This window comes from Apus apus, chromosome 1, assembly GCF_020740795.1.
Source record: "Apus apus isolate bApuApu2 chromosome 1, bApuApu2.pri.cur, whole genome shotgun sequence".
Classification (NCBI taxonomy): domain Eukaryota; kingdom Metazoa; phylum Chordata; class Aves; order Apodiformes; family Apodidae; genus Apus; species Apus apus.
Window position 1 is genome coordinate 163,631,682 of NC_067282.1, and position 27,852 is coordinate 163,659,533.

Consider the following 27,852-nt stretch of genomic DNA (forward strand, 5'->3'; position numbering starts at 1 on the left):
CTAATTCATAGAGAGCCATCCACCTCCGAGCTACATTCCCCTGCATCAGATGGAGAGAAGGTTCTCAGAAAAGCAATTAAAAATTAAAGTCACACTTACTCGGAGCAGGTAGCCAAGCAAGTGAAAATGCTATGTATGAAAATGAAATGTTATCTTTAAGTTGGGACTACAGACAAATACTTGTGCGTTATCTATCTTTTATTTAGAGATTTGAGTGGGTTCAAAGACCAGTTTCCCACCAGAAGGGTGGCCTAAGCATACGGTGCAGGTTATTCTGCAGTGATGATGGAAAGTGATTAGGAGAAAGGCACACTGGAGCCTGGTTGCTGGGCCCAGAACCAGTTACTGTTTTATGTAAAAAGCCACAGGGGTGGGAAAGGACGACAGGATAGAGATCTAGGAACAGTTCAGGCTGCTGCTGAGTGGGTTTGTTTCCATGACAATGTTGGCCACCAAATCGTGACCCTGTTTCAAGAGTTCAAGTCCTTTTTTAGGATTTAAGTACGCAAATTACCAAGCTGCATGAAAATAGCATCCAGGCACTGGCAGAGACTTTACAGCAATAGTTCTGCTACCAATTACTGTGTTGTTTCTCTGAACTAATACTAGACTAGCTGGCTAAAACACACAGGAGTTAAAATCATACAGTCTTCTCATTAGCAAAATACCCTAGAGTAATGCTAAGTTCAGAAACACCCATCCTGGAAACAGGATGTTAAATTCAGATAAAACTGTCCTCCCCTGAACCACAGGCCAGAGGTCAGGGCAGGGTTGTTTTGGGGGTTTTTTGCCTACTGACAGGATGGTGAATAATAGAAGATGCCACAGATCAGTCCAGTCACCTACCAGTAATGGTCTGTATCACAATGTGGAAAATCCTCGTTCAATTACCTATCAGTCTCCAGCTTCCTGGGCCAGCTGGGACCAGCAGCACTGCCGAGGCAAACATGCTTAACTCCTGGAGAGAAGGAGGCAGTCAACAATGACCCCTGCAAATAAATTAAGGAGCCTTTGTGACAGACTAATGGGAAGTCTGTCCAGCTCTCTGCTGGAAGATTGATGTCAAAAAAGACTTAGTCTCAAGTTTTAGGCATAACAAAAATCTGTTATTCTATTTACTATAGCGATAGTATATACACCTACATGGTTTTTTAGAAGTTACTCTGATTTTTAACGGTTTTTGAAGCATGAATATGGGCCATTTAAATAAACCACTGGGAAAAAAAAAAATCAAAATAACTAAAATACAAAAAACAACACAGCTTATGCTGAAAGAACAATATTTCCAATAAAACAAACAGCAATTAAAAAGTTGAAGAGCTGAAAGAAAGAAAGAAGGGATATGAAGACAGTAAATGAGCACTATTTACCTCCAACTGAAACCTTGAAAAATCTCTTCGTGAAGCCACCAGGACGACGAAGGCTAACAGAGTAATTCACAGTGTCCCAGGGAACACAGGATTAGTATTCAAGGAAAACACTTTTTTTCCCCCTTGAAGCTTAACAAGGCCAGGAAAGGCTAGGGTGGCAGAGCATCCAAGCACATCGAGCAGCCATTCCCAGTTACGGAGGCTGGGTGGCCAAGTTTCACCAGCTTCAAACGGTCTGATTTAACAGTTTTCTTTTAAGTGAAATAGAGATGGACAGATCAGCTGATTTTTAGCTGCTGCCCCAGTGATGCAGCATGTTTCTTTGTTTCGCAGTAAGCTGTCAGAAAGGAAACACAGCAACCCTGTGCTAGGCTGAAGCATCCTCTGAAGACAGAAGCAAAGCGCACACCACTGCCTTTGGAGATGCCTGTTAGGAGCTATTCATAGATCCAATGGATATTTCAACTGTCCTGAGGTAGCAAACTGAGCGGTAAAGTTGATATGTGAAGTAAAATGCAGGGTGCAATTCCAAAAACCAATTTCCTCTAGCTCCTTTATTTTTACTCAAAGGGCTGGCCCTTGGAGGAAAATGGTTTAGTATGCAGTTCTGCAGAGGTTGAAACTGGGAAAGATATAACAAGATTTACACCGTCTCACTCTTATTGGGGAGGGACCACCTGTGCAAGCAATAAGACAAATCACTCAAATCTAGAGGACTATCCTGAGACTGCAGGAATACAACCTAAGAACCCAATCTAGAAGAAATGAAATTCTAGTGCCATCCTGACTTAAATAACCTGCCCACAGAACAAGCTCTTACTTTAAAGGAAGATAGAGAGTTTATATGATCAGTCACCCCAAACGGGAAAGCACAGGGAGTTCAAAGGTTGCCAAGCCTCAAAGGCCAACAATAGACTTCCACAATCAAGAGAAACTCCAAAATTAATTTAAAACCTGAGGGCCAAAGTGTCAGAGAACAAAGAACTTTCAGCATAAGGTTTCAGTCTCCAGATAAAATGCTTCTATCTTTCAAACAAGCATTTTGGAAAAAAAAATAAGGCTGAAAAAAGTATTGAAATGGACAGTTTAATAAGCTCTCTTTTTTATAAATAAGACAGTTAACCCAAAACTGTGTAAAACCTATAAAATATGTAGAAATAAAAATGAAAAAAATGTTATCTAAAACACTGGCCCAAAGAACTGATTCACTTTTACATGCATAACAATAAGAATAGGCATCTCTGCCTTCACATTTCGTCTGTTTCTCCAACTGTGTATTTGGAGAAACTTCTACCACAGGCTGCCAGCAGGCTTGCATCTACAGCTTCAGCATTAAATATTTCAGCTAATGAAAGAAATTCCATAAACAAACAGCAAAGTCTGCTTCAGTCAACTTCACAAAGGAAAAAAAAAAAATAATCCTAGCAGCCCACAATGAGGGAAGGGCATGCTTCCAGATGAGGGAGGCAAAGGAGCTCTAATTCAGCACTCTTGCAGCTATCAGATGGTTAACAAATTGAGATGAGAGGCTTCTGAGCCTTTTGAGCAACTTTCACTCTGGCAAACTTAAAGGATTCAGAAGTGCAGCTGGAATACATATGGGAGATGCTGGAGAAAATGGATAATCTGAATTTGTAACTCCATTGTGCACTGGAGGAACTTCCTGCACATGAGGCGCACCCTGTACTCAAGGAGAGTTTGTCTGCTAACAGTCATGAATTTATTCTCGGAACCAGCTACCAGAAGTGACTCAGTTTATGTTAGTGTTACATATGCAACAAGAATCTTAAAATAAAGCCTGCAGGGACATAATTTCTTTTTTTTTTTTTCTTCCAAAAACCTGTACACTACAGCATCTCCATTCAAAAAAAAAGAAATAAAACCACAAAAAAAGAAACACAAAAAAAACCAAACAAAAAAACCCCACCAAACCAAAAGCAACCCCATCACACTACTCTGATGAAACTAAGATCTCATATTTTGATCAAAGTGTTCCATTCAACACATTTTTTTATGCAGCAACATTTTTTTAAAGTCAAAAAACAAATATATTTTCAGATTATGTTCAGCATTTAAAAATGTAACTGGTATCATATTAACAGAATATGATAATGCCAGGTTCATCACACTAAATAATCAGTTATTGGTTGACACCCAGCTACGATACCTGAAAACTACACAGCCTCAGTTACTCAGGTGTCTTCTCTGGGTTACATTGCTCTTTATCGACACATTAAAGTTCCCGTTTCATACACAAACTATCTTTATGATGACTTGAAATTAGCACAGAGAGAATGCAAAAGAAGCAACAAAGGGAAAACACTACAGAGAAGGCATGTAAATCCCCTTCTCCCACTTTTCCCCAACCCCAGTCTCACTGCTGGCATTAAGAAGATTGCAGCCACCTGCAAACTGGAGCTGCTGAAGAGGTGCACTTGGAGCTGAAAAATTGAGAGTAGATGACAAAGAGGGGCCATAAAAATCACAGATGTAAATTAATAATACACACACAACAACAAGACAGATGGCAAGCAATTTTCCCCAGTGTTCTTACACTTGTTCTTCTAGTGCACGTATTTGGGTCAGTTGCTAGATTAAATCTCATGTGGCAGACCCAACAGAGGTACAGTCAAATGTGCATAGGCTCGGCCTATTTTTAAATGATACAAGTCTGACACTACAGGGTGAAAGCATTTATCAGGATTTCCACAACGCAGTTTGCAGTCTTGCCCTGTGACTTTGAAACGAGGCTGTTGGATATTTTCTACCATCAGCAAGGCTGCCCCATTCAGGCCTGCTAAATAAAATGCAGCACAAGCTAGAGAAATTTGGTCAGCACTACCAAATCTCACAGAAGAGTCCTACATGGAGACAGTCAAAACTGCACCCATTTTCCAGAGCACAAATTTTGTCAATGAACCACAGAGAAAACACATCACTCGAGGATGAAGATTTCTACTAATGCTCTCCTTAAAATATGCCTTTCTTCTGACATTTGGGAGAAGAAAGGAACACCTCAATGGATGAGTTGTTTTTGGCGTGTTCGTGGTGGCAGCGCATGACCTGAGATATGCAGAGCACTAAATCTTCCACGCCCCAGCTACAAATTGACAGCGACCTGTCTTATTTAGCACAGGTCACAGGAAGGGCTACAACTTCAATGCAAGGCATCCACAGGTCAAATTGCCTACTTTTCGTGAGGCTTAAATGGCAGGGAAAAATAATTACACAGATGTGTAAGCCTAATTGCAGCAATAGGTTTCCCTCCCATAATACTGGCAGATATTAGCATGAAACACTAACTGCATGAGCAGATTAGCCCCCCCTAATCTGGCAAGAAGCTGGACATAACACAGTGTAACAAGCAAGATCTTCAATGCATCCACAGGAATAGAAATTGCATTTCTCCTTATCCCTTGTTACCAGTTCCCAGATGATTTTGCTCAGCAATAAACCTACCTTTACTCATAAGCAATGCAAGCGCACTGTGGCATTAGACCAACATGTAAATATTTCCCTTCCCACGTTCATCTCTTCTTTTGGGTTACTGCATGCCAAATGCAGCTTTGAATAGAAGAAGCACAAAAGAGGGGGAAAAAATAGATGTATGTGTCCCAAGATGAGCAAGGCAGGTTTGAGATGGGGAGAAGATTTTCCTCCTAATAATCAAAATGTATCTCTAGGAAATACAACATGAATGACACTAGCAGGGAACAAGGTGGCAAAAGCTTGTGTTTTCTAGGTCTACAGAAAAAAAAAAAAAAACAACAAAAAAAACCCACAGCGATTCTTCTTTACACGGGGTCTCAGGTTTAGAGGCTGTCACTTTCATTCAAAGTAATCAATAAGTCCATTGATCAAAAAAGATCACATTTGCACTGATTATGTGCATACCACATATCTGTCTGGCCTGAAAGAAACAAGGTAGGCAGACTAATGATGGGAAGTAAGGATGTATATATTTGCTTACTCAACTTCCTCAAGCTTTAAATTCATTCAATTTAACTTTAACTGGGTGAAGGGTAGGAAATAATACATTGAATCCTTTGATACAGAGTCATAAACCCCAGATTACAAGCAAGTTTGTTATATCACTGTCCATACAGTCTTTGTTTTGGTGCCGTGCTGCTGCTAAAATATTAAGTTTTACCATTGGGAAATTGATTCTGCTATAAGAAGTTTTTACGATGCCACTTAATCTTACCCAACCTACATTAAAAAAAAAAAAAAAAAAAAAAAAAAAACAGAAAGCAATTACAGACACCCTTTATACAGTCAGCTTGATCACTATATTAAAAAAAAGAACAGTTTGATGTAATTTCAATATAATAGCAAAAGAAGCAGAAAAAAAATATGGCAATATGCTGCCGTCCTGAAACAAAACACTGCAGGTTCCCAGCTTAAATGCACAATCTTGATTCACTTAAAGTTAGTAGCATGATCCATCTCCCACACGGAGGGCTGTGTCCTGCAGCTCCAGCATCGACCTTCTTTTCTAGTCTTACGTTTCAAGCCGGCTCCTGTGGGGCAGTGAGATTCTGTGATTACAGTTAAAAGAATACTTTGGGTCTGAGAGCCTGCTTCTTTGAATAGATAACCCTTTCTAGTTCAACAATTACTAGCATGCAACAGCCGTTTCTGCCTTGCCCCTTCCAGTGCCGCAGTTGAAAGACATTCTAATTAGATGACCCTGTCTACAGAAATGCCATTAACTGGCTTTCAGAGCACTCTGGTGAACGCTTACATCTTAGCTACATCGATGAGAAGTACTTTATTTAGTCAGGAGGTAAACACATACACACAAAGCAGTATTTTAGAACACCTTTTAAACAGCGTGGGATTAGTACCGGTAAAGACAGGGTGTGATTATCTTTTCCACCCCTTTCTAACTTGACACTCCAGTATCACTATTTTCTAACTGCATTAAAGCACACTCAGGCAAGATCACGAGTAATCTTGACCTCCACATCAACAGCAGCAGGTAGTACCTCAAATTGCTTTCTGTGCCTACCCAATTCGAACTGGCCTGCAGGATGGGCATGTCCTTAAACAACCCAATTTTGCCTAGCTATTACAGCATACGCTATTTAGGGTTACATAAATATTCCACAACTCCTACAGTTCTTAACAATAACAAGCGGGTTTTAAATAGTGTCAGTGTCTTAAAATATTCACTACTTTCTATTGATCCAACTCAGATCTTGCATTTCAGAACAACAGCAGATATTTTTTTTCTTTTGCTGTCTGTGAGTGAAGCTTTGCAATGTTAAAGTAGGCTTAAGAAAAATCATTGTAGATGATTGGAAGGCTCATGGAAACCTAAAAACACTTAATTGCTTCACAAGGCTTCAAGTGCATGTAAATGAGCTGAAGGACTTGAAACCTGAATTGCCACATTCTAAGGCCGACACTGTTCCCAGCCGGAGACCTGGACCAGGACTAACACTTGGCATTTACTTCCAGTATAATCGGTTTAATAGCAGCAACCCTTGAAAACAGGGAGGTTATTCTGGAAGCGGTGACATATCCTGAAACACGGCAGGTGCACCATAATACAGCATAAGGGAGGAAAATTCCAAGTTTAGTAACTAATTGACTCCAGGACAGGCAGGTTATTTCCCAAGGCAAATCCCTAATCGAAGACATAACTGACCCTTTCGCATCCCACCGGCACGCCGGAAAGTTCAGTTCCTTCAGCAACATCATTTTTCTGCCCAGGCGCATCCCCCATCCCATCTCTCCGTGTTTCCCCGTGTCCCTCCTCTCACACAAACACCTCCAAGGCACGGCCCCTGCCTGACAGCTGCTCGGAGAGTCACCGGTACCGCGAACCTCAGCCAGGACGCAGAGACCCACCGGTCACAACCCGGCACTCCCGCTCACCCCGGTCCGTGCCGCCGAGCCCCCCGGCGGCGGGAGGGCCGGGTGCTGCCCCCCGGGAGGGCCGGACCAGACCGTCTCGGCAGCCGGAGCCGCGCCTGGGGCCGGGGCTCGCCCGCGCCCGGGGAGGACGGTCGCTCGCCACCAAAGAGAGAGGCCGATGAAAAGCTGTCAAAGTCAATCCGTCCTCACTTTTTTGGATGGTTTAATTCCAATGGAGCATGAAACACCCCAGGACGGTTAATAAGTCTAGCCAGGCGTGCTGTTCTCCCTCATACATTTTAATTATGCATCTGCTTTAATTGTGATCAGATTAAGTCACCGGAAAAGGCACAAATTGGAGTTTTCACAACTACTAACAGTGCCTTTCAGCAGCTTCTGAAGGCAGGTACGTTCTGGAGAGGAGCAGGTAGGGAGCCCAGCCCATCCTCGGCGGCGGGGCTCTGGTCCCCGCGGCCGCCCCGAGAAGCCCGACAGCGGACGGCAACGTCCCGCACGGGGCTCGGTCCCGGCGCAGAGGGCACCCCGTCTACACCGCGCCGGCGGGATCAGCCCAGGACACGTCAAGTTAAAGTAGCACGTTCCTTCCCATCGTGGAGGGCTAGAGGGCACCGAGCCCGCACGGGAGCTGTCAAAGCCCCGGCAGCGGCGGGCGCCGCCACGGCCACCCGTAGCCGAGGAGCCGCCGGGACCCTCCCGTGCTGCCCCGGACACCCCGAGAGGGGCGGCCACCGCCCCGCTCCTGGCAGGTGGGCAGCCCCCGCCCGCCCAGCACCGCCGCTCCCCGCCCTACCTGTCGTCGTAGCAGAAGTCGGCGCCCAGGGTGTTGAGGTACAGGGCGAGCCCCAGGGCGCTGCTCAACAACTCCGCGATCATCTCTCCGCCTGCCGCCGCCGCCGCGCTCGCACCGGGGCAGCCCCCCGTGCCCGGCCTCCCGCGCCAGCCCCGCCGCGGCTGCCCTTCTCGCCCCCCGCTACCGCGGGGCGCCGCTCCGCGCTCCGCCGGCGGCCGCAGCCTGACGGCGTGCCCCCGCGCCACCGCCGCCCCCCTACCCCATGGCAGCGGGGCGAGAGGCGGGGAGAGCGCGGCTGAGCTGAGCTGGGCTGAGAGGAGCAGGTCGCGGCGGCGTCTGCCGCCCTCCTCCCGCAGCGCCCGGGCGCTGCTGCCGCTGCTCCGGCTCCCGCCCAGCCCCGGCCCGCGCCCCCCTGGCTGCCGAGCCGGGCGCCGCCGCCGAGGCTCTGGGAGCGCCCGCGTGGGGCGCCCCGGGCTCCCACCGCGCCTGCGTGCGGGCCCGCCCCGCGCCCGCCCCTTCTCGCCCGCCCCGCCCCGCCCCGCGCCCCCCCGCTCCCCCACCGCCCCTCCCGCGCCCCGGCAGCGGCGGGAGGTGGTTCGTGTGCCTGGTAGGGCTTTTCCTGCTGCTGCTGCTGGTTCGGCACAGCCCTCCTCGTCAGGGTTGTTTTTTTTCTTTCCCCTTTTCCCTTTCAGTTTTCTCTCTGACTTTTTTGTTTCCTTCTTCTTCCTGTCGGTTTTTTTGTTTCTTTTTAGTTGCTTTTAAATTTCTTTTTTCTCATCCCCTTTGCTCTGTTCCCTTTTTCTCTTCTTCCCTTTCCCATCTTCCTTCTTTTCCTGTTCCCTTTCTCTTTCTGCTTTTTACCCCACCCCTCTGCATAGGTTGGATGGAAACCCGATAGTGGGAAAAAAGGGGCCCATACAATTGGGCTGGGATACCAGAGCGTGGGGCTCCACATTCCCGCTTGCCCTGAGCCTGCTGTTCCTCTTGCTGTCAGAATGGACATCCACAGGGAGCTCTCTTCACTCAGCTGCCAGTTAAACAAAACCAAAGTAAACCACTGAAATTTGGCAGAGGGGGGCTGGAGACGAAGGCACCCCAAGGCAAGGAGCACCTCAACCTGGGGCTCTCCCAGGGCAGCCCCACAAGGAGGTGCTGCCTGCAAGGGGTGAGGTGGGCCCAGCCTGAGCCAGGAGGTGAGAGTAGAACGAATAACTGGCCCAAGCAGGAAACCCAGCTGTGGGAAATAATGCACCAAAACTGTCTTCATGAGATTCAGAGGCATGAAGTTATGGAAAGGGTTTGGATCTATGAAGCTGCTTGTTTCCTTTTTAAGAGAGTTTTTAAAACGTTGCCTCCTCTTCTGCTAGCCAGCCCTTTATATAACTGTTTCCTCATGATTTCCATCAAGTGGCACATCATGCTGTCCCAGAAGAATGGGAGTCTGTACATCAAGCTGTGTCTAATAAATTGGGGAGCTTTTAACAAGTTTTCTTTCTCCCCTATGTGATTATTTAATGCTGTTCTTTGCAACCTCAAAATATACTAAGTGCATTAAGACCTCTTTCAAAGCACTGCTTAAAGTGCTCCTGTGAAGTCTGCCCCAAGTGTCACAAACATCTCAGCTGCTTTTACTTAGATTCAGGGGGTGTGTTATCACCATCAGTGGCAGTAATTGCAGATGGGGGGAAGGGTGCATTTTGTTCAGAATATTAAAGCTTTGACGGGCCTTATTGAAGCCATTAGCGGATCACATTGATCTGGCATTAAACTTTTGAGCCTGAAGCACAAAACATAGTAACCTAGATTTTAAAGAGCTGGTACATGTTGTCAGAAGTACTGTGATCCTTAATTTTGAAAGCTCCTTCTCAATGTGTTTCTGGACCAAGATCGCGATAATCAACAATCTTGGCGATTGCCAAGATCGCAATAATCGTGACTTAGTCCTTCTTGCTGCAGCAGGATTGCTGAGGTTACACACTAGGTTTGCACAGCTCCCTCTCTGGAACATCCTAATAAACTCTGTGTAAAAAAAAAAACAGTATAATTGCTGCTGAGTCACACTGGTAGAAGTCTCTTGTTCTCCATCAAAAGCATTATGAATTTTTCCTTAAAAGAGGCAGGGCTACTGAGTGGGGCCGATGGGGGCTGGAACAAAACAAATCCTGCAGGAAAAAAGTTTAACAAAGCCTGCCGCTGGCTAATAAAACCAAATGTCAAGAAAGGGTGGGATGAAATGTGTAGTCTGTGCAGAGAGTGACAGCTCTGCTGGCCATTCCCAGTGCTCTAGGGTGGTGGCTGGAGGTAGCATGAGCGCTCCACCAGCCTGTCCAAGTGGATCCAGCTGCATTCAGAAGGGTCTGTAATGAGTGCACCTTACAGAAACATTTCTCTGTATAAACAAAGGGTAAGTGTCCTCCCAACAGGAGCTTTCTCTGATGTAGAAAACCTGCTCTGTAGAAAGAAATGGATGACATGTGCCTGTACCTCCCTGCCTGTCAGCTCTGGGATCCTGCACACCAGGCCAAGCTGGGGGCAGCAGGTGGAAAGACCCAGTGCAGAAATCTGTAGACAAGTTCAACGTAAAAGCTATCGGCCTTGTTAAGCAAACACCACCACCAAAGAAAACAAGAGGGCATGCTAGAGGAATTCCTTCTGTTTCTCAGTTAGATAAAAGTAATAAAGGCACTGGAGTTATGAACAACATTATATTTTACTGTATCTTCTGAAGATGTCAGATAATGTTCAGACTCACAGCAAATTTACTTTGTAATGTACAGTAATCACAAGGTATAAAAAGAGGTAATTTATAAGTTCAGATATGTCACTAAGCAGCCATTTCCAAAATAACCTTCACTTCCAGAAAGTCATTGTCACAGACTCTGATATCAGGGAAAAGGGAAGAGGTGGAGGGTTGTTACAAGACACAATAACAGCAATTGTAAAGATAACTAGGGTTATGCAGTTTAACAGCTGATCTATTGTCTATAACTTTGTAGACAAATTCGCGTGCTTTATTGCAAATATGGCAATCAAAAGTTACCTGCTTTAATGCAAGTCTGGAAGTCTTCATTAAAGACTTTACAGCTTCTGAGTCACTGTGCTACAATATACTTCACCTAAACTGTGCCTGAAAGATTAAGTTGTGGCACAGCATGTAGAAATACATGTCTGTCACAATGACAGATTTGGTTAACCGGTCACTGACTATGAGCCCTTAAATGTCAGGGTAATGCATGTGGTGCAGATCCCTCAACGGATTAGATTAGGCACTTCAATTTCTATACTCTGGGTTCATTTGCTGGAGCTTGTAGAAAATATTTGTGCCAAATTTCTCAAAGCATCTGAGAAGAGAAACGCTAACCCCTTGAAAGCTGCTGGGATTTTTTATTAGAATGAGGTAACTGGATATTAAATGTTACTAATAGAATAATCACGTGGATTTTTATTAATTTTTTTGCCAATTCTTCTGCTCAGATACCGTCAAATAAATTTCATAACATATTGTGCATCATTTTGAACAATGTAATTTACATCCAAAGATGTGACTTAATGAGGCTCAGAAATGTAAACTTTGGCACATTTCAAAACACCCACACTGTTGCTGTTGTTAGCAGGCTAGCATAAGCTGGTGTTATCTAAGGAAGGGAGTCAAGTTAGTTGAATACATACATGAACAAGTGACCTCACATTATCAAAAGTGGAGAAAGTGGGGGAGAGAAGAATGTTTTAGCCAAGTGCCTCTTTCAGAATTACTCACTGATTCATAAAGGTAAAGTTGTTTGATTTTGGACTAGGAACTGAGCTTTGTTTTCCTGTCGTGCTGACAAGATTGTATTGTCAAAAGACCAGCATTTTTGCTTTTTCTAAGAAATCTCTCTCTTTTTAATTTTTTTTTCCCTTTTGCTAGTGGTGTGATAATAATAACATCAGCCATGGCAATCAAAATAAAAATAAGTTGCAACTGCAAACCAGTAAAATCTCATGGAAATCTGCATGAAGTAGAACAGTAAAAAAATAAACACATGGATAAAAACCAACCACATGCAGAACTTGCATCAGTACTTGGAAGAGATTTTAACTGTACACATTTTCCTAAGGAAGTACATTTCCAGGAGGCACCAGTTCCTACTTTAGATCAGTCAGTGGAGCTAGAGTATTGCTGCAGAGCTGGATAGAGAGAGAAAACCAATGCACTTTTAGTTTGACCTAATCTAATTATGCAGAGTCTCTCTAGGAAGAAATAATATAGTTATAGAGAAGTTTCTTGTAAGGACATACCATGAAAGCAATTGTGTAAGTCACAGGTGAGTATAACCTGTGACCAAGGAAGGTGATTATTCCAAAGGCCTGTGATTTAAAATGATGATGCATCTTGTGGACAATTTTAGGGCTAAAACCAAAATCCATGAAGAGACTTGGTTATCTCATTCTTCAGATAATTCTTCTATGCCTTCAGTGTAGATGCCAGCATGGATCTTGCGTTCAGCTGACATCAGACAACCTGAAGTTTCAAGATACCTGATTCTACACAGTTAAAGTAAAGATTTTCACTTGATGTTTTCAGAACTACCCCAAAAATGACACTGTTGTGTCACTTAAATATTTAGCATATCCTGAAACTATATCATAGTTACTAGAACAAGCCTTTTCTTGCCTCTCTCTGCCTATGACACCTGAGACAGGAGACTGTGAAACAACACAGAGATTATTCTCTTCCAACTGAAGCCTAAATCAAGGACACAAGGAGACACAAAGTACCTTTGCCTAATTTGGAGGATGGATTTGAGCTGTAATGTCGTAACTCTGAAGTTACTGCTCAAACATCAGGCAACCTATGACAAGATGCTTTCCCATCCAAACTATTCCGTTGTGATATAATATTCATTTATTCATTGTACACAAGTTTAATTGCTTCTACACTGGCAATTAGGACATTAATGTAGAGTTGATGCAGTCTGGAATTAGATGACTACTCCAAATCTTGAAGAAAAGGGCAGACTGTGAACCCTGACAGCTCTGGTAAAAAGCTTTAAATCATAAAGCATTTGTAATGAGGAAGGGAGCTCCCTCCTAGCTGATTATTTTTATGAAAACAAACCAATTTATACAGTCACTTACCTCCAAAGTATGTTCATTGATAAAAATTGCAAGGAAAAGAGGAGAGTTCTCACAGCTAAGTTCTTGAATGAGATCTAACATTTATTTCCACCATTTTTGTGAAGTTTTTCATTTAATGTCCTGTTACAGTCAAGAAGAAAATGGTCAGATTAAGTTCTGCTCCCCTGTCATTAAAAAGCTCCAAATATTTAATGGAAAAACTGTGATTTATTTTTTTTTCCTACCCAGATGTCTCCCTACTAGACTTGCTGTCCTCTGCCAATTCCATCTTCAGATGCCTGAGCCTTCCCATTTTGGAATATCTGCTAAACTGACTATTTGTGTTCTCTTCACTCATGTGCAGTAGGAAACAATTATGCATCTCCCATCTCGGAAGGGTGCTCCAGTTGTCCATACTGTACCAAAAGTCAATTAATTTGCTGCAGGATACTGTTGACTCATTTACTGATTTCTGGTGGTATGCTCATTACTGCTTGAAGTAAAAGAGCAATGGCAGAGCAAAAGGTAGTTGTTAGTCTCTTCTGAAGTTTCAAGGATGATTTTCTTAATGTTACTCCATTCTAGACTAATCCTAGTCTGCTTTACATATTTATCTCCCTTGTCCTTTGAGATAGTTCGAAGTGAGATCAAAAAGAGTTTTTAATCCTTCTTGTTCAAAGTTGACAGTATAAACTGTCAACTTGTCATCACTCAGAGCATGAGTCTCTTTACTGTTTGTTTTTTTTCATACTTCATAAAAATAGCAATATACCATTTTACTTTTTTTGTAGTTCCTTTTATCAAAACAGCTGAAAGAAATATGCATCTTTAAAAGATGGCTCTGCAAGAAGCTTAGAATTAACCTCATTTTACACAGGTGGAAATTGATACAACTGGTATTTATGTTGTTTTGTCCAGATCGTATGGGAACTCTGTAGCAGGAGAGGAATCTATCTGAGATCCCAGCCATGATTCCCAGTCGTCCACTTGCTTTCATCATGAGATCATCCTTCCGTTCATAGTAATTGATATTTCCTTAGACAAAACACAATGCAATGATCCCAGGGATTAATTTGGCATAAGACATTAATTCTGAGAAAAGTCCTACTTGACAGATGGATGCCTGCAACATAACCAAGAGGTTTGTGGTGCACAGCCTGGATTTTGTGCAGGTGGAGGATAGGGAGTATGAGTGGTATATCATATCCTGCCTCTCATCATTTCTTGGCAGATGCATTGCCCAGTAGATGGAAAAGCTTCATCAACAGCTGAAAATCTGTTTCTTGTCATCTTCCTTCCCATAGAAAGAGTGAGTCATCGTGCTGTCCATCAGTCCTCTACTTTTCAGAGTACTGACATTTCCCCTGTGATGCAGATGTTGAAAGACAGTTTAATTTTAGTCTAGATCTGTCTACTTCTACTTCATTTGTCCTTCAAATGTTCAGCTTGGGATATAGGCTGTGAAACTTGGACAAAAAATGATATGTCTCTATGGCAGCAACATCAGACCTTTGTCCCACAGCAGAGCAAAACCAGCCAAAGATGCAAGTGTAATTTCCACCTCAATCCCTGCAGGTTTCCAAAGGAATAACCTAATTTACTTCTTTACTTCAGTACAATCTTGGCTTCCTGCTGTACAAGCATTAAGCAAAGCCAAGAAAACCATGATTACTCTTCTTTTAGAGAGAACGTGTCAACATTACCGAAACATATCTAAGACCAACACAAGCCCAATTCTCAAGAGTTAAATAAACAAGGGAAAATTATTATAAGGAATAAACCTTTGAATCCTCTAAACAGAGTCAGTTTGTTTTTTCATAATAATGTTGGAACCAAATGACATTTTTTACTATAATGTAGACAAGTCCAGAGAGGATAGTTCTAGGTTCTTAATTAACAATAAAGCAAAACCAGCAACTAAATTAGCAGGAACTAAATTGTTTCTTCTCCTCTGCTTGCTCAGTTTCAGAAAGATCTCCTCTGTATACATGAAATCCTGAATGGAAATCTCAGGTGGCCTCTGTCTCCATACTTTAAAAAATAGTTAACGCATCCCAGCAATAAAATCACATTATGTTTAATTGTTAGTGCATTAAAGACATCACTACTTTTTACTGGATTAAAGCCAATGCTACTTTGATATAGAGCTAAGACAATTGCTTATTTTATTTACAAATATGGAAATATACAAAGCATTAACTGTTGAAAGGTTTTTTTGTACACAAGGTTTGTAGTAGAAGTTTAATCAGTTCAGTGGAGCATTTGCAGCTTTTAACCGACTGCAGTGACTCAGGATATGCAAGATTTCTCCCATGCCGTGTCACACAAACAGATACAGAATTGTATACTTTCTGAGATCACTGAGTCAGTTGGTTGGCTACAGGCTATTACATATAGATGCTGGATTCCAGTTACATTGGTGTGTGCTGTGGGATGCAGTGAAGTGAAGGTTATAATCTCCAGTGTACACACCAAAAATAAAAATTTTTGATACCCTACTCAGGCACATTTGTCTCCCATGTACATTGGCACAAGGGAGAGAACTCTCTGTGTTTTGTGAAGTGGTAGCCTTCTAATTTATTTCATCTGTCCTTAGTTTTTTTTCTAGTAATGTTTCATAGAATCATAGAATCATTAAGGTTGGAAGGGACCTTAAAGATCAAGTTCTAACCCCCCTGCCATGAGCAGGGAACCCTACCACTAGACCAGGTTGCACAAAACCTCATCCAACCTGGTCTTAAAAACCTCCAGGGACGGGGCATCAACAACCTCCCTGGACAACCCATTCCAGTTCCTCACCATCCCTATAGTGAAGAATGTCTTCCTGATATCTAACCTAAATCTCCTCTCTTTCAGTTTAAAACCATTACCTCTTGTCCTATCACTATCTTCTCTGATGAAAAGCCCCTCCCCAGCTTTCCTGTAGCCCCTTTCAAGTGCTGGAAGGCTGCTATAAGGTCTCCCCCAAGCCTTCTCTTCTCTAGGCTGAACAGCCCCAACTCTCTCAGCCTGTCTTCATAGGAGAGGTGCTCCAGGTCTTTGATCATCTTGGGGGCCCTTCTCTGAACCCTCTGCAACAGGTCTATATCTTTCTTGTGCTGAGGGACCTAGAACTGTACACAGTATTCCAGGGGGGGTCTCACCAGAACAGAGTAGATGGGCAGAATCACCTCCCTGGCCCTGCTTGCCACGCTTCTTTTGATGCAGCCCAGGATGCAGTTGGCTCTCTGGGCTGCGAGCACACACTGGTGGCTCATGTCGAGCTTATCACCTACTGCCACCCCCAAGTCCTTCTCCTTAGGACTGCTCTCCAGCCATTCTTCCCCCAGCCTGTATTTGTGCCTGGGGTTGTGCTAACCCAGGTGCAGGACCCTGCACTTGGCCTTGTTGAACTTCATGAGGTTGGCACTAGCCCACCTCTCCAGCATGTCATGGTCCCTCTGGATGGTGTCCCTTCCCTCTTGGGTGTCAACCACACTACACAGCTTGGCACCATCAGCAAACTTGCTGAGGATACACTCAATCTCACTGTCCATGTCTCTATCAAAGATATTAAACAGCACTAGTCCCAATACTGACCCCTGAGGGACACCACTCGTCACCTGCCTCCATTTGGACATTGAGACATTGACCAGAACTCTCTGGCTGTGGCCATCCAGCCAATCTCTTATCCACCAAGTGGTCCATCTGTCAAATCCATGCCTTGTCAGTTTGGAGACCAGGATGTCATGTGGGACAGTGTCAAACGCCTTGCACAAATCCAGGTAGATGACGTCAGTTGCTCTGCCACCATCCACCATCTCTGTAGCCTTGTTGTAGAAGGCCACCAGATTGGTCAGGCATGAATTGCCCTTAAGGAAGCCATGTTGGCTGTCACGAATCACCTCCTGATTTTCTATGTGCCTTAGCAGACTTTCCAGGAGGATCTGCTCCATGACCTTGCCAGGCACAGAGATGAGACTGACTGGCGTATAGTTCCCTGGGTCTTCCTTTTTCCCCCTTTTTAAAAATAGGGGCTATGTTCCCTTTTTTCCGATAAACGGGAACCTCACCAAACTGCCATGACCAAATGTTTGCTTACTTTGTTTGCTTGGGAAAATATACCTAGTTCTAGCTCCCATAAACTTTATCATCACCAAACTGGCCCATTTATGTTAACGTCTCCGTGCACTGGTAACAGCAAACTTGGACTTTGATCAGTGAGCTTCAGGAGAATGTAGTGAGATTGTTTCTTGTTATCATTTATAGATAAGATTGGTCAAAAAATGTTGTTCTTCCTATTTCCAATTAGGAATTTTTAGAAAACAAAGATACCCTACTGAATACATCTCATGGAAAATGCTTTTTGTGTTAAAGCTTTCATTTGGTTTTCTGAATCTTCTAACAAGTGAAAGATGCAATCTGCACTGTCAACAAAAAGATTTTCCCATATGCTAGGTACTATGTGGTTAAAATCATATTTTATAGTGTAGGTACATTGTTAGAGATTTTGTATTGTATTTGCAGCTGGTATAACTTGTCATTAGTTTCAGCAGAAGCATCACAGTTCCTATTACCTAGTGTCTACTGCTTAATACTAATGCAGGGGAAGGCATGAAAAGAGATAAACAGGTCTAGGGAATGTTGACATTTTAAATTCCTTCCTCCCCTATTTTGCACAAGAAAGAGCATTACATTTGGCTATGTAAATAGGTCCCAGATTTTAAAATAGCCAGGTTCTTTCTGCCTCAAGGAGAAAGAAAGATATAAACCAGAATTATTGGCTTTCTGTAATATTTTATATTCAATTTTCTCTTGTTACGTTCATGCCATGTAATTGTGTGCACATGTGTACATGCGTGGTCCTTGTTGTACAAGGTTACAGCCAGATTCTTGTCGAAGTGCCAGAGCTCTACCAGGGGTTCGGGGAGTGGTTGTGCACTCTCCTTTATTTTGTGTACAACAATGAATACTCCTTCCTATATCTGCCAAACGCATGGTTTGATCCCATTGATATCCGTTTGGCATCAGGCTGTTACTCCCTAACCCTTCACCACAGCTATTAATCACATGCACATGCAAAGTGCTGTTTGCAAGGGGTGGGTTCCCATGTCTGCTTTGTTGTCTCGTGTTATTAAAGGCTCTAATACCCCTGTTCTGGCCTAGTATTTCTCACCAGTCCATCACTGAAATATATATCCCTGAATGATTCCTGGCTGTCCACCCCATTCCCAGCACCCACAACCAGTCCAAAACATAGGGCATATTCCAGCTGTTTCCAGAAAACTGCCTTTTCCATTACTTTGGATTTATCCCTCTTTCCTTGGGTTCACTCTCAACACTGCACCCTTGTATGTTGTAGCATATGGAGAAAACCACCCATTTTGGAATGTCATTTTGAAAATTTAACTGATGGCAAATTCTTCATTCTTCATCCGGTTTGGTCTCAGTGACTTGCCTAATTTGGGCTGATTTGGATGGTTTCCATTACCGACAACAGATGGTAGCTGGCTGAAGTGTTCTTGTGACACAATCGTCTATGTGTACCAATAACCCACAAACAACCCTGAAAGTATTTTTTTTTCCCCTGGTCACAGCTGAAATCAGATAAGAAAAAGTTTCTTTATTTCCAATTCCAATCCTCCATAAATAAAAAGTTCTCTTTAACTTTTGAAAGAGTCCTGACAGAAGTTAGTAATGAATACTGCCAGATAAGCCCTGCCCCAGGGCTACAGAGCAGCAGGAGCTGGGCAAAAAATGTTGATAGGAAGTCAGGGCTTTACCAGGAAAAAGGAACTGAGTCATGAGCCTGATTTTGTGAACACCTTAGTCCACTTGAATCAGCATTGCTTTGGTACAAAGACACAGCAATTAGACTGGCTGAATGTCTCACTTAGGATGTAAATTTATCTCTTTCCAGTTTTGCCATACACTCTGTGGGGAAACTGTTATAATGCTATTTACACCAAAAAGGGAAATGTCTTTTTTTTGGCATATATTTGGACTAGGCTTTGGAGAAAATTTCTGATAGTATCTATAACATGCATTCACAAAAGCAAACCTTCAGTGGCAAAACATATGGAATAATAAATTATTTTTTGGTTGAAAAAATAAACTCTTGTCAAAAGGACACATTTATCTGATTCATATTCTCCAGTGATCAGTTTTATTGCAGCTTTTTAAGCCAAACGTTTTAGTCGGAGTTTATAAGTTTTCTGCTGTTCAAAGTTTGGCAATGGGTAGACAAAAACACACACATAGCAGAGGACATGATGGAAAAAGAGAGGGAACATAGAGCTGGAGTGGGCTTCCTGAGATGCTGAGCTCAGGGTCCTCTGGCTGCAGGCAGCTGTGGCCGGGGCCTGTTCCCATTACACCCAGTACCCAGTTTCCCTGTTATATTCCTCTTGGGATACTTCTTCTGGTGTTCCTATCACAGGCCTCAATGCTTCTGGATGGTTATGAGAGCATTTAGGGAGCTCCAAATTACAGAAACAGATGTCAAACATCCCTTATTTGCTGTGTAGCTATTAGAAAACATGCTTTCTTAATCCTGTTGTCAAAATGGAGCCAGGAAGATATTTGCCACAACTAATGTCTAGCATTTTCCCCAGCCTACTTTCCGTATGTGGCGGTGGTAAAGTGTTTGAGAAGTTCTGCAAAGCTGAGCAACAAGATCAGCTGTTCATCCTAAACCAGATTTGCACTCACCACCACCAGAAAAACTACATATGTGCATCTCTACTTTTAGAAGTTCTTAAATGCCCAGTGCTGCACTGCAGCAACAACTCTTTCTCCATGAGGAACAAACATGTGTGGCTGCACAACTTGAGAAAGGAGTGAAATAATAATAATAATAATAATAATAATAATAATAATAATAATAATAATAATAATAATAATAATAATAATAATAATAATAATAATAATAATAAAATAGATGTAATATATATTTACAATATATTTACAATATATATACTATATATACAATTTTATACATATATATATGTATACATATATATATACGATATATATAATATATATACTATATATATACAATTATATATATACAATATATAAAATTATATATTATTATTATTGTTATTGTTATTGTTATTATTAAAAAAATAACGTTGCTGTCAAAACTAACCTTTATTCTAAATGAAGAATGAAGAGAAGTGACTACCCAGCAGTGAGGGCATGACTGCCTACCCTTTGCAGTAATCACTTCTTCTGGAAAGATACAGAGGGAAGCATACAGTTTTTAATCAAAAAGCAGCTGGAGGATGGCATTCCAAGAAGGGCACAAAAGTCCCACATCCAGAAGTTCCGGGTATACAATGCCAGATTATATCTCTTCCATGAAGAGTTACAGTTCAATGCCACATTGTCAAATCTTATTCTGTAAGTATATAATACAACAGATCAAGAAAGAAGCATGTTATTCTTTCTAAATCAAAGGATTGAAAGGTAATAATTTCCTCTGTCTGTCTTTCTTTCTGATTGCAGCATTCTTTGTCCTCAAATCCTAAATAAAGCACAATAAATCCAATGGTTTAGAGAGACTCCCAAAATGCCTTTGAAGAATTCATGATGAATTGGTGGAGTTTACTTTCAGGTAGTATTTTAAGTTAGAGACATTTCATAACAAAAAGGGATTCCGTTTGTCAGCAGGTGCAGAGGATAACTGTCTCTTTTCACTTAGAGACACCTCATCTATTTTGAATCTGCTTTCAAATTTGTTTAAGATTATTTTACCAGTGCAGAGACTTAGGAGGCTTTAGAAAGTGTGTCTTCCTGCAGCTTAGAATATATACTCTTGGTTTTGGTTCCAGTAGAATTAGCAGTCATATTTCTTCCTTTTTGCTGTGTATCCTATTCTTAATAGGTATTGATTTTCCCCCTATAAAGCAGAAAAATAAATCAATTTTCCATTATGTTTTTTAATCAGTCACAGTAAGAGTTAAACAGTCCTGGGCCTTGCAGGTAAAACAGCTGATAATCAGCTGGGCAGTTGTCTCATTTATCACTCTGAGTTGACAAGGGGTTAAATTCTTCCCTCAGCATCATGGCTAAGGCAAGTGGAGCAGCTGTGCCTCACATCCAGGCACAGAGCTTGCCAGAGCGAAGTCTACTCCAGATGCTGTGCCAGGTGATGTTAGAGACAGTTCTGCTGTCCTGGGGACACTTTGTGTAGCTGATGACTGCAACATCTAGAAAGAAATAAAATGCTAGAAAGAGGCAGCCGTCAGCTGTCAGCTGACTCTAGGGTCGGGAAGTGACTCTCAGATCTAAGCATTTGTTCATCACTGGCTGGGAGACCTTGATCTGCTGCCGCTGCATTACAGAGACAAGACAAGAAGTGCTGAGACCAGAGCTGCCCTTGCAGTGACTCACCCAGGGCCTGATCCAGCTTTCCTAAGAATCAATGGGAGCCTTTCAATTGGTTTTACAGCAGGAGTTTGTTCAACAGTCACCATCATGTGCTGGGTTTTATTTGTCCAGTGGAAAGCACTTCGAAAAAAAAAAGTTCCCATATCCATCGTCCTCAGTTGACAAGAAATTAAAGGACCCTGGTCAAATAATGCTGTTTCAACCTGAAATCAAAACAAAACCCCAAAAAACCAAAACCAACCAAACAAACAAAACAAACCATGCAAACAAACAAAAAAACAAACAACTACAACAAAAAAAAAAACCAACACCAAAAAACCAACCAAACAAAAAACCCAACAAAACTCTTCAGAAGTCTGAAGACTGGGATAAGCAGATCTTCTTTCCCTTCCCTGATTATTAAAGTACAGGGTTGGGAGCCCACTCTATGTAATAACTCTCTGGTCTCAGCTTCAGTTTCACTACTATGACTCATCCTTTATTGCTCTTAGGTAAGTGCCAGATGCCTTCTTATTGCTCTCAAGCTTCAGTTCAGCAAAACATATAAGCACACGCCTAAACACTTTTCTGAATAACAATGGTCTTCACACATAATTAAAATTCAGCACACACACAAATGCATTGCTGAATCAGAGCCCTAATACTCAATATGAGTGATTAAAGGATCATGATCTAATATTTTTTTCTGACAATGTCACTGAATTTTTCACTGTACCTCTGTAAAATTGGGGTGAAAGTTCAAAATTAAATTAAGGAGTACCTTTAAACTAGCTAAACACTATGGTACTTAAAAACAAAACAAAACAAAACAAAACAACAAACTGAAATGCAGGTTCAGGTCTCTGCTGGAAGCAAGGGAATTTAATTGTCCTATTAATCACACTTCTACACTTCATCACATTTAAGTATAAAATATTGATTGATGGTACTCTCCATTGCTCCCGCTTCACTGTTTTAGTGTGAGAACTTTACATATCTTCTCCAGACTCCATGTCTCTCTCTGTGTGTGACCCCTAAAAAGAGGCCAGTACTGAGCACTCCCATGTTGACTGACATCTACAGGCTCTCAGGGCCGTTTTCACAACTATCACTTTACTTTCAGGTGTCTGAACGGTGATGGAGGGATGGTAGGGCAGCAGACCTTAGAAACAACATGACAAAACTATTAAGAAAATGCTGCCCCTTCGTGGTCACTCCTTCCTTACCACTGCTGGCTAGCACAGGACTGGGTACTGGTGCTTGTCTCCACTTCCACTGTCTTTTCAGCCAAATCCAGCCAGCTTCCACCATTTTTCAGTGTCATTCCCCTCTCTGACTTGCATACAAATTTTGCTTTTGCCTCCATGGCACTCTGGGTACATTGTGGAGATATGTGCGAAACACAAAGGGAGGTAAATTCTTCCAAGCAGTTTGGGTATAACACCCGTTCCTTTTTGATTTGGCAAAATACCAAATGCTGCTGCTGCACATAGTTACAGGAAAGAGTAAGTTGCTAGTGGCAATTGAAAAAGGCAATGCTTTTCTGTTGGGATGCTCTGACATAACCCACACTGCAGCCTTCCAGCCACTCAGCCTGCTCAGAGAAGAAGACTAGAAGATATAACATTAGATTAACTGCATATGTCAGGGACAGCAGGACTACCTAAGACTTGTCCAATAACACTACACATTTTATGTTTTCCTCCATTTTGCAGTATGGCAGTTTTTACCAAAAAAGTTTGCACCGCTCATGTGCTTTAAGTTTATCTTGTGCTGGTCCACCTAATGATTCCTTCTGTTCAGCCCCATGCAGCCAATAGATTGCTCCAGTCTGTAGACATCTCAGGGAAGGGTTGCTTTATCCTTAGGCATTGGGTGCAGTTTGACCACTCTGGTCACTGTGACCCTCAGATTGTCCTCTTCACCATTGGGTGAAGGTGCTCCAGGGGTAAGCACCTACAGACTCTGATCACTTTAACTCATAAAGGCAAGGACTCCTGTTTTCCCTAACAGACAAGAGAGCCCTCAGCCAACTGCTCTCTCTCATAAGATTAGTTACAGGACAAGCTGTTTTCAGTCCCTGACTGATCTTACAGTGTGATCTCTGTGTGATGGGAGCTGCAGAATGGATTTTTATGTCTCACTCTGACTTTTCCTCCTGCCACTCTGCTTTTCCCCCTTGCATACACTTCTCCAGAGATGCTGCTTTCACTGTTGCCATCTTTCCTGATCCATCCTTTAGCACACAGAGCCAGGGTCGCCCACACAATTCCTGACTCTATGTGAGAAAGCGTCTGGGTCTCTCCTGAACATTGCTTGGCCATCACAGCAAGTTTCCAGTCTTAGGCACTTCTCTGCCAACTTCTGCTCGAGCAAGCAAACATTGTGGTTTCCTATATTTGGCCATTGGTCTAGACCACATGAACTCTTGCTATTGTTTGTTGCCTGTTTTAAGACCTTCTGCTAGGATGCACTTTTACCGCACCCAGATTTTGTTGACACACTTTCAAGTTTTCTCATATGATCCTAAATCATAACAAGTTATCCCCCCAGGCTTTGTTCATGGTTCTTTCCTGCTCTTGTATTGTTCTGCCTGCATCAGGAAGCTAAAATGACCAGCCATGAAAGTATCCTTATTTCTATTACTTGAATCCAGTGTTGTGATCCCTCAGCTCAGCACCTGCTGCTGGGTAGGCTGAGGGTGCCACAGACACAGGCTAGACTGTCTCTGTGAGACAGAAATCCAAACCGTCAGAACTTTAGTTTTCAGGCCAAAATTAATCTCACTGTCCCACCGGCAGTTTTCCCAAGCAGAGCCATGTGACTTATGATTGCCTTCCAGCATAGTTCAGAGAATACCCATAACCTCAGACAGCCCAGTGAAACTCGATCGTTCTTAATTGTGTCCTGTCTGACTTGCCAGCTAAGTGGCTTCTTCAGCTACCTTAGACAGAGGGACCTTATTTTCTTGAAACTACTTTAAGAGTTGATAGACAGAGATACTCCAGCTTCCAGTCCTCCTTGGTGGGATTGATAAATCATGCAGGCTTCTCCCTCCTGGCTCCACTATAGTAAATTTTCACCTACTGCGACACCTCACCTTCCCCTGCATGCTGGTCCTGTCCTACCCAGTTTGGGAAGTCCTTGCACAGAACTGCCAGAACTGTTCTCACATCATCACAGAAGCACTATAAAACTGTTAGGGGAAGTGAGGGAGAAGATGATGGTGATGTAGGCAGAGAAAAATTACACACTCCAGTACCAGATGTAAACTGTCACAGGTCAGTGTTTTCACTGGGATATGCCTAGGCATCCCTTGATGCTTGGCACGGTGCAGCGTTCTTCCCTTTCATCTCCTCCAAGCCTTTTAGCTGATCCATCCAAATATCACTATCTGCCAGAGTGAGCTGGTCATATAAAAGTTATAATCTCTTTATTTAGTCACACACACAGAGAAAAACCTCTGCTCTCTCTCACAGATTGAATTCCCTGAACACTCTTTATTCCCCCATAAACAGTAATGCAGTAAATAAATAAATAAATAAATGTATTTTTAAAATGCATTTTACTTGTGCTCAGCTTAAGGTGATTTTTTGACAGACAAAAAAACCAAACAGCAGGTCCCAGGTTTGCTCTTCCACAGGGAGGTCTGGCAGCACAGCAGCTCTTCTGAGTTTTAGCCACTGAGTTGTTCAGCTATCAGTTAGAGGCAAGAAGTTTAACACAGAACTGATTCTCTTCACGTTCAGATTTCAACTGAGTAAGTGTAAGTATGGTCACAATGACTAATTACAAGTGCTTCTCATGAGATATGGACATTATGGGAGCTTGGCTGTCTTGTTGTTTGGGAAGGGCCATTAGTTCTTTTCTGATATGTATGGTATGTTCACATGTCTCTTACACCTAAAATATCACATTTTTAAAAATTAAACATAGATTATTAAGCTATAATATCTGTAGTACTGCTTATATTCTTACACAATATACTTTATCTCAGTTGCTTTCCCATGGCATGTTCCCGTGGACAGAAAAAATATAACCTATTCTAAAAAGGTTGAATTTAACTCTTGTAATATCATTCTGAAAATAGTGAGCAAATGTAAGAATATGGTGATTTACCAAATTTATGAAACATAAATTCTAGATGCTTGTCATATGAAGCATTTTTTATCAAACACACACATATGATATTTTCCCCAACTCACATAGAGATTCCACACTCTAGCTTACTTTTTTGGTTTTAAAATAAAAGAAACAATTTGATATGGCCACAAATCTTTTGTATGATGAATAAAATTAATAACTATTACTAGACATGTTAAATGAGCAAATGTGTTAAAAATTATGCAGTGCAAAAACATACGTTATTTTCTCATACATTGTAAGAGTTATTTATGGTAAAATGAAAGACAATTTCTGCTAAAAGATTTGACAAGTTTACTGATTAAGTGCACAGGAGAGAAAAGCGCAAAAAAGCCCTCTACTGTATATTTCCCAACATAAAATCTTCTTTTCTTTGGACTCAACTGCTGGTTAAACTTTCCCACCAGTTTGGTTCTGCCATCTCTATCCATTGTTATGAGGAATGACTCTACTTTTATGCTACAGAACCTCATTTTTATGATCATGGAGTCAAATCTTAAGTTGGCATTAATGGAAGTTTTGTCTAAGTAGGACCTGAGTGAGGCCAGGACTTTGGATATGGCCCAATTTATTTAGTAATTAATAAAGTACTGTAGCTACAGTACTTATTTACAAAAAAGTCAGCAGGCGTCAGCAGACAGCTGTGTGGAAAAGAGGGTAGGGGAGAATCAGTACTGGCAGTACTCACTTTCCATCCCTCTGGCCCTGATTCAGCAAAGCACTTAACCACATGTTTAATTTTAGGTGCATGAGTAATCCCATCTCAGCAGAGCAAAGCATGTGTTTTGTTCCCATTGACATTAACGGGGCTACTCACAGACCTGTCAAATCTTGTGTGCTGAGCGTTACACTTTCACAACTGCTTCCACCTCGCTCACCCCTGCAATGTGGCCTCAGGTCTGAATCTTCACAAAACATAGGAGCCTCTCGTGCTCTGTGAGCCCATGACCCTTAAGACTTTTGTCCACCTAATCATGTTTTAGTAGCTGTACCTGGCGTGTGGGAAAATGGATTAGGAGTAACTGTGAGCCATGTCATTTATTCAGAACATTCCCAGACCAACACCAACCTCATTGTATTGTCGAGCTTATGGAGTCATACTCAAGTACTCTGGTGAGTCAGGCTCCATCAATCCTAAACAGCTGAGAAGATTTCTAGTCTTGATCAATTAACTGTCCCAAGGCTGGATAAATATTCAAGATGTATTACTGATGTTCAGGACATCTCCTACTCAGGAAAGATGCTTAGAGCAGAATAGGTGAACAGCTAAGGCCCAGATCCACAGCTCTGTGAGTCCTATTTAAGAGCCTAATTCTGCAGGCATGGATGTTTCCAATGAAAAGGGATCGAGGTAGAGAGCACTCATTCAGCTAAACATTTAAGCAGATGCTTACTTTAAGAACAAGATTAAGTCTCTTTGAACTCACTGGGAATGAAACACATGCTTAAGTACTTCAATGAATCAGGGACCTATTCCAGCTTTGGATCCACAGCACTTGAAGGTATCTACAGAGGTAGTCTAGCAATTTCCTGTTGCTGCCTACATCTCTGGCTGCAGCTACACTGCACATTTTGATAAAGACTATATTCTTCCCACTTTGGTAATTATTTTTTTCTTTAATATGCAGGACACTGTAAGTATGTAATTGTTGCTGGACTAGTTGTGTTTTGAAACTGTTGTATGCTTGGAACCTGAAGCTGGTTTATTCTACTGCAGTCTTTCTTTAGATTTTGCTCTGGCCCATTGATTGAATCATGACTAATGATTTCTTGAGCATGCTGACTACATTCAGCTTCGGTGACATTTCCAAAAGCCTGTTTGTGATGGCTGATTTCATTTTCAAAACTTTCAGGGGTTATTTATTGGGAAACAAAAGCCCTTTAACAGATATCTAACAATGCATTTGGCTAGTTAGTTCATTTACTGTGCAAAAGGGGAAAACAGTCAGCCACTCCTCCTGCAAATGTTCTCTTATGAAATACTACATTTGGTTTTGAGTCATCTGCTTATCAATCTTTCATGCCAAACTGGCTTTAGAGGTAAAGACTAAAATCTTTACCACAGCAGTTATTATGCAGTGCCAATCAGGAAAGAGCTAGCACGGAATGCATAATTTGGCAGGCTGCTGCCATAGAAGGAAGCACTTTTCTCCCATCAGAATCAAAAGTAGACTTTTTGACTAGAATCTGGGGGGCCCTTGAAGTGTCCCGGATCAA

At 42.2% G+C, this 27,852-nt stretch overlaps 2 protein-coding genes across 2 annotated transcripts in view; one reads left to right on the forward strand and one right to left on the reverse strand.

The window, feature by feature from the left end:
* Positions 1 to 8,388, reverse strand: part of TMTC2 (transmembrane O-mannosyltransferase targeting cadherins 2) — a 249,038-nt gene extending 240,650 nt beyond the window's left edge. Inside the window, exon 1 of the mRNA XM_051608986.1 lies at positions 8,044 to 8,388. Within this exon, the coding sequence (XP_051464946.1) occupies positions 8,044 to 8,126 (83 nt within the window). The 5' untranslated portion in view covers positions 8,127 to 8,388. The remainder of the gene's footprint in view (positions 1 to 8,043) is intronic.
* The window catches only part of SLC6A15 (solute carrier family 6 member 15), a 1,002,329-nt gene that overhangs the window by 933,507 nt on the left and 40,970 nt on the right, over positions 1 to 27,852 (forward strand). The gene's annotated exons all lie outside the window — the stretch shown is intronic.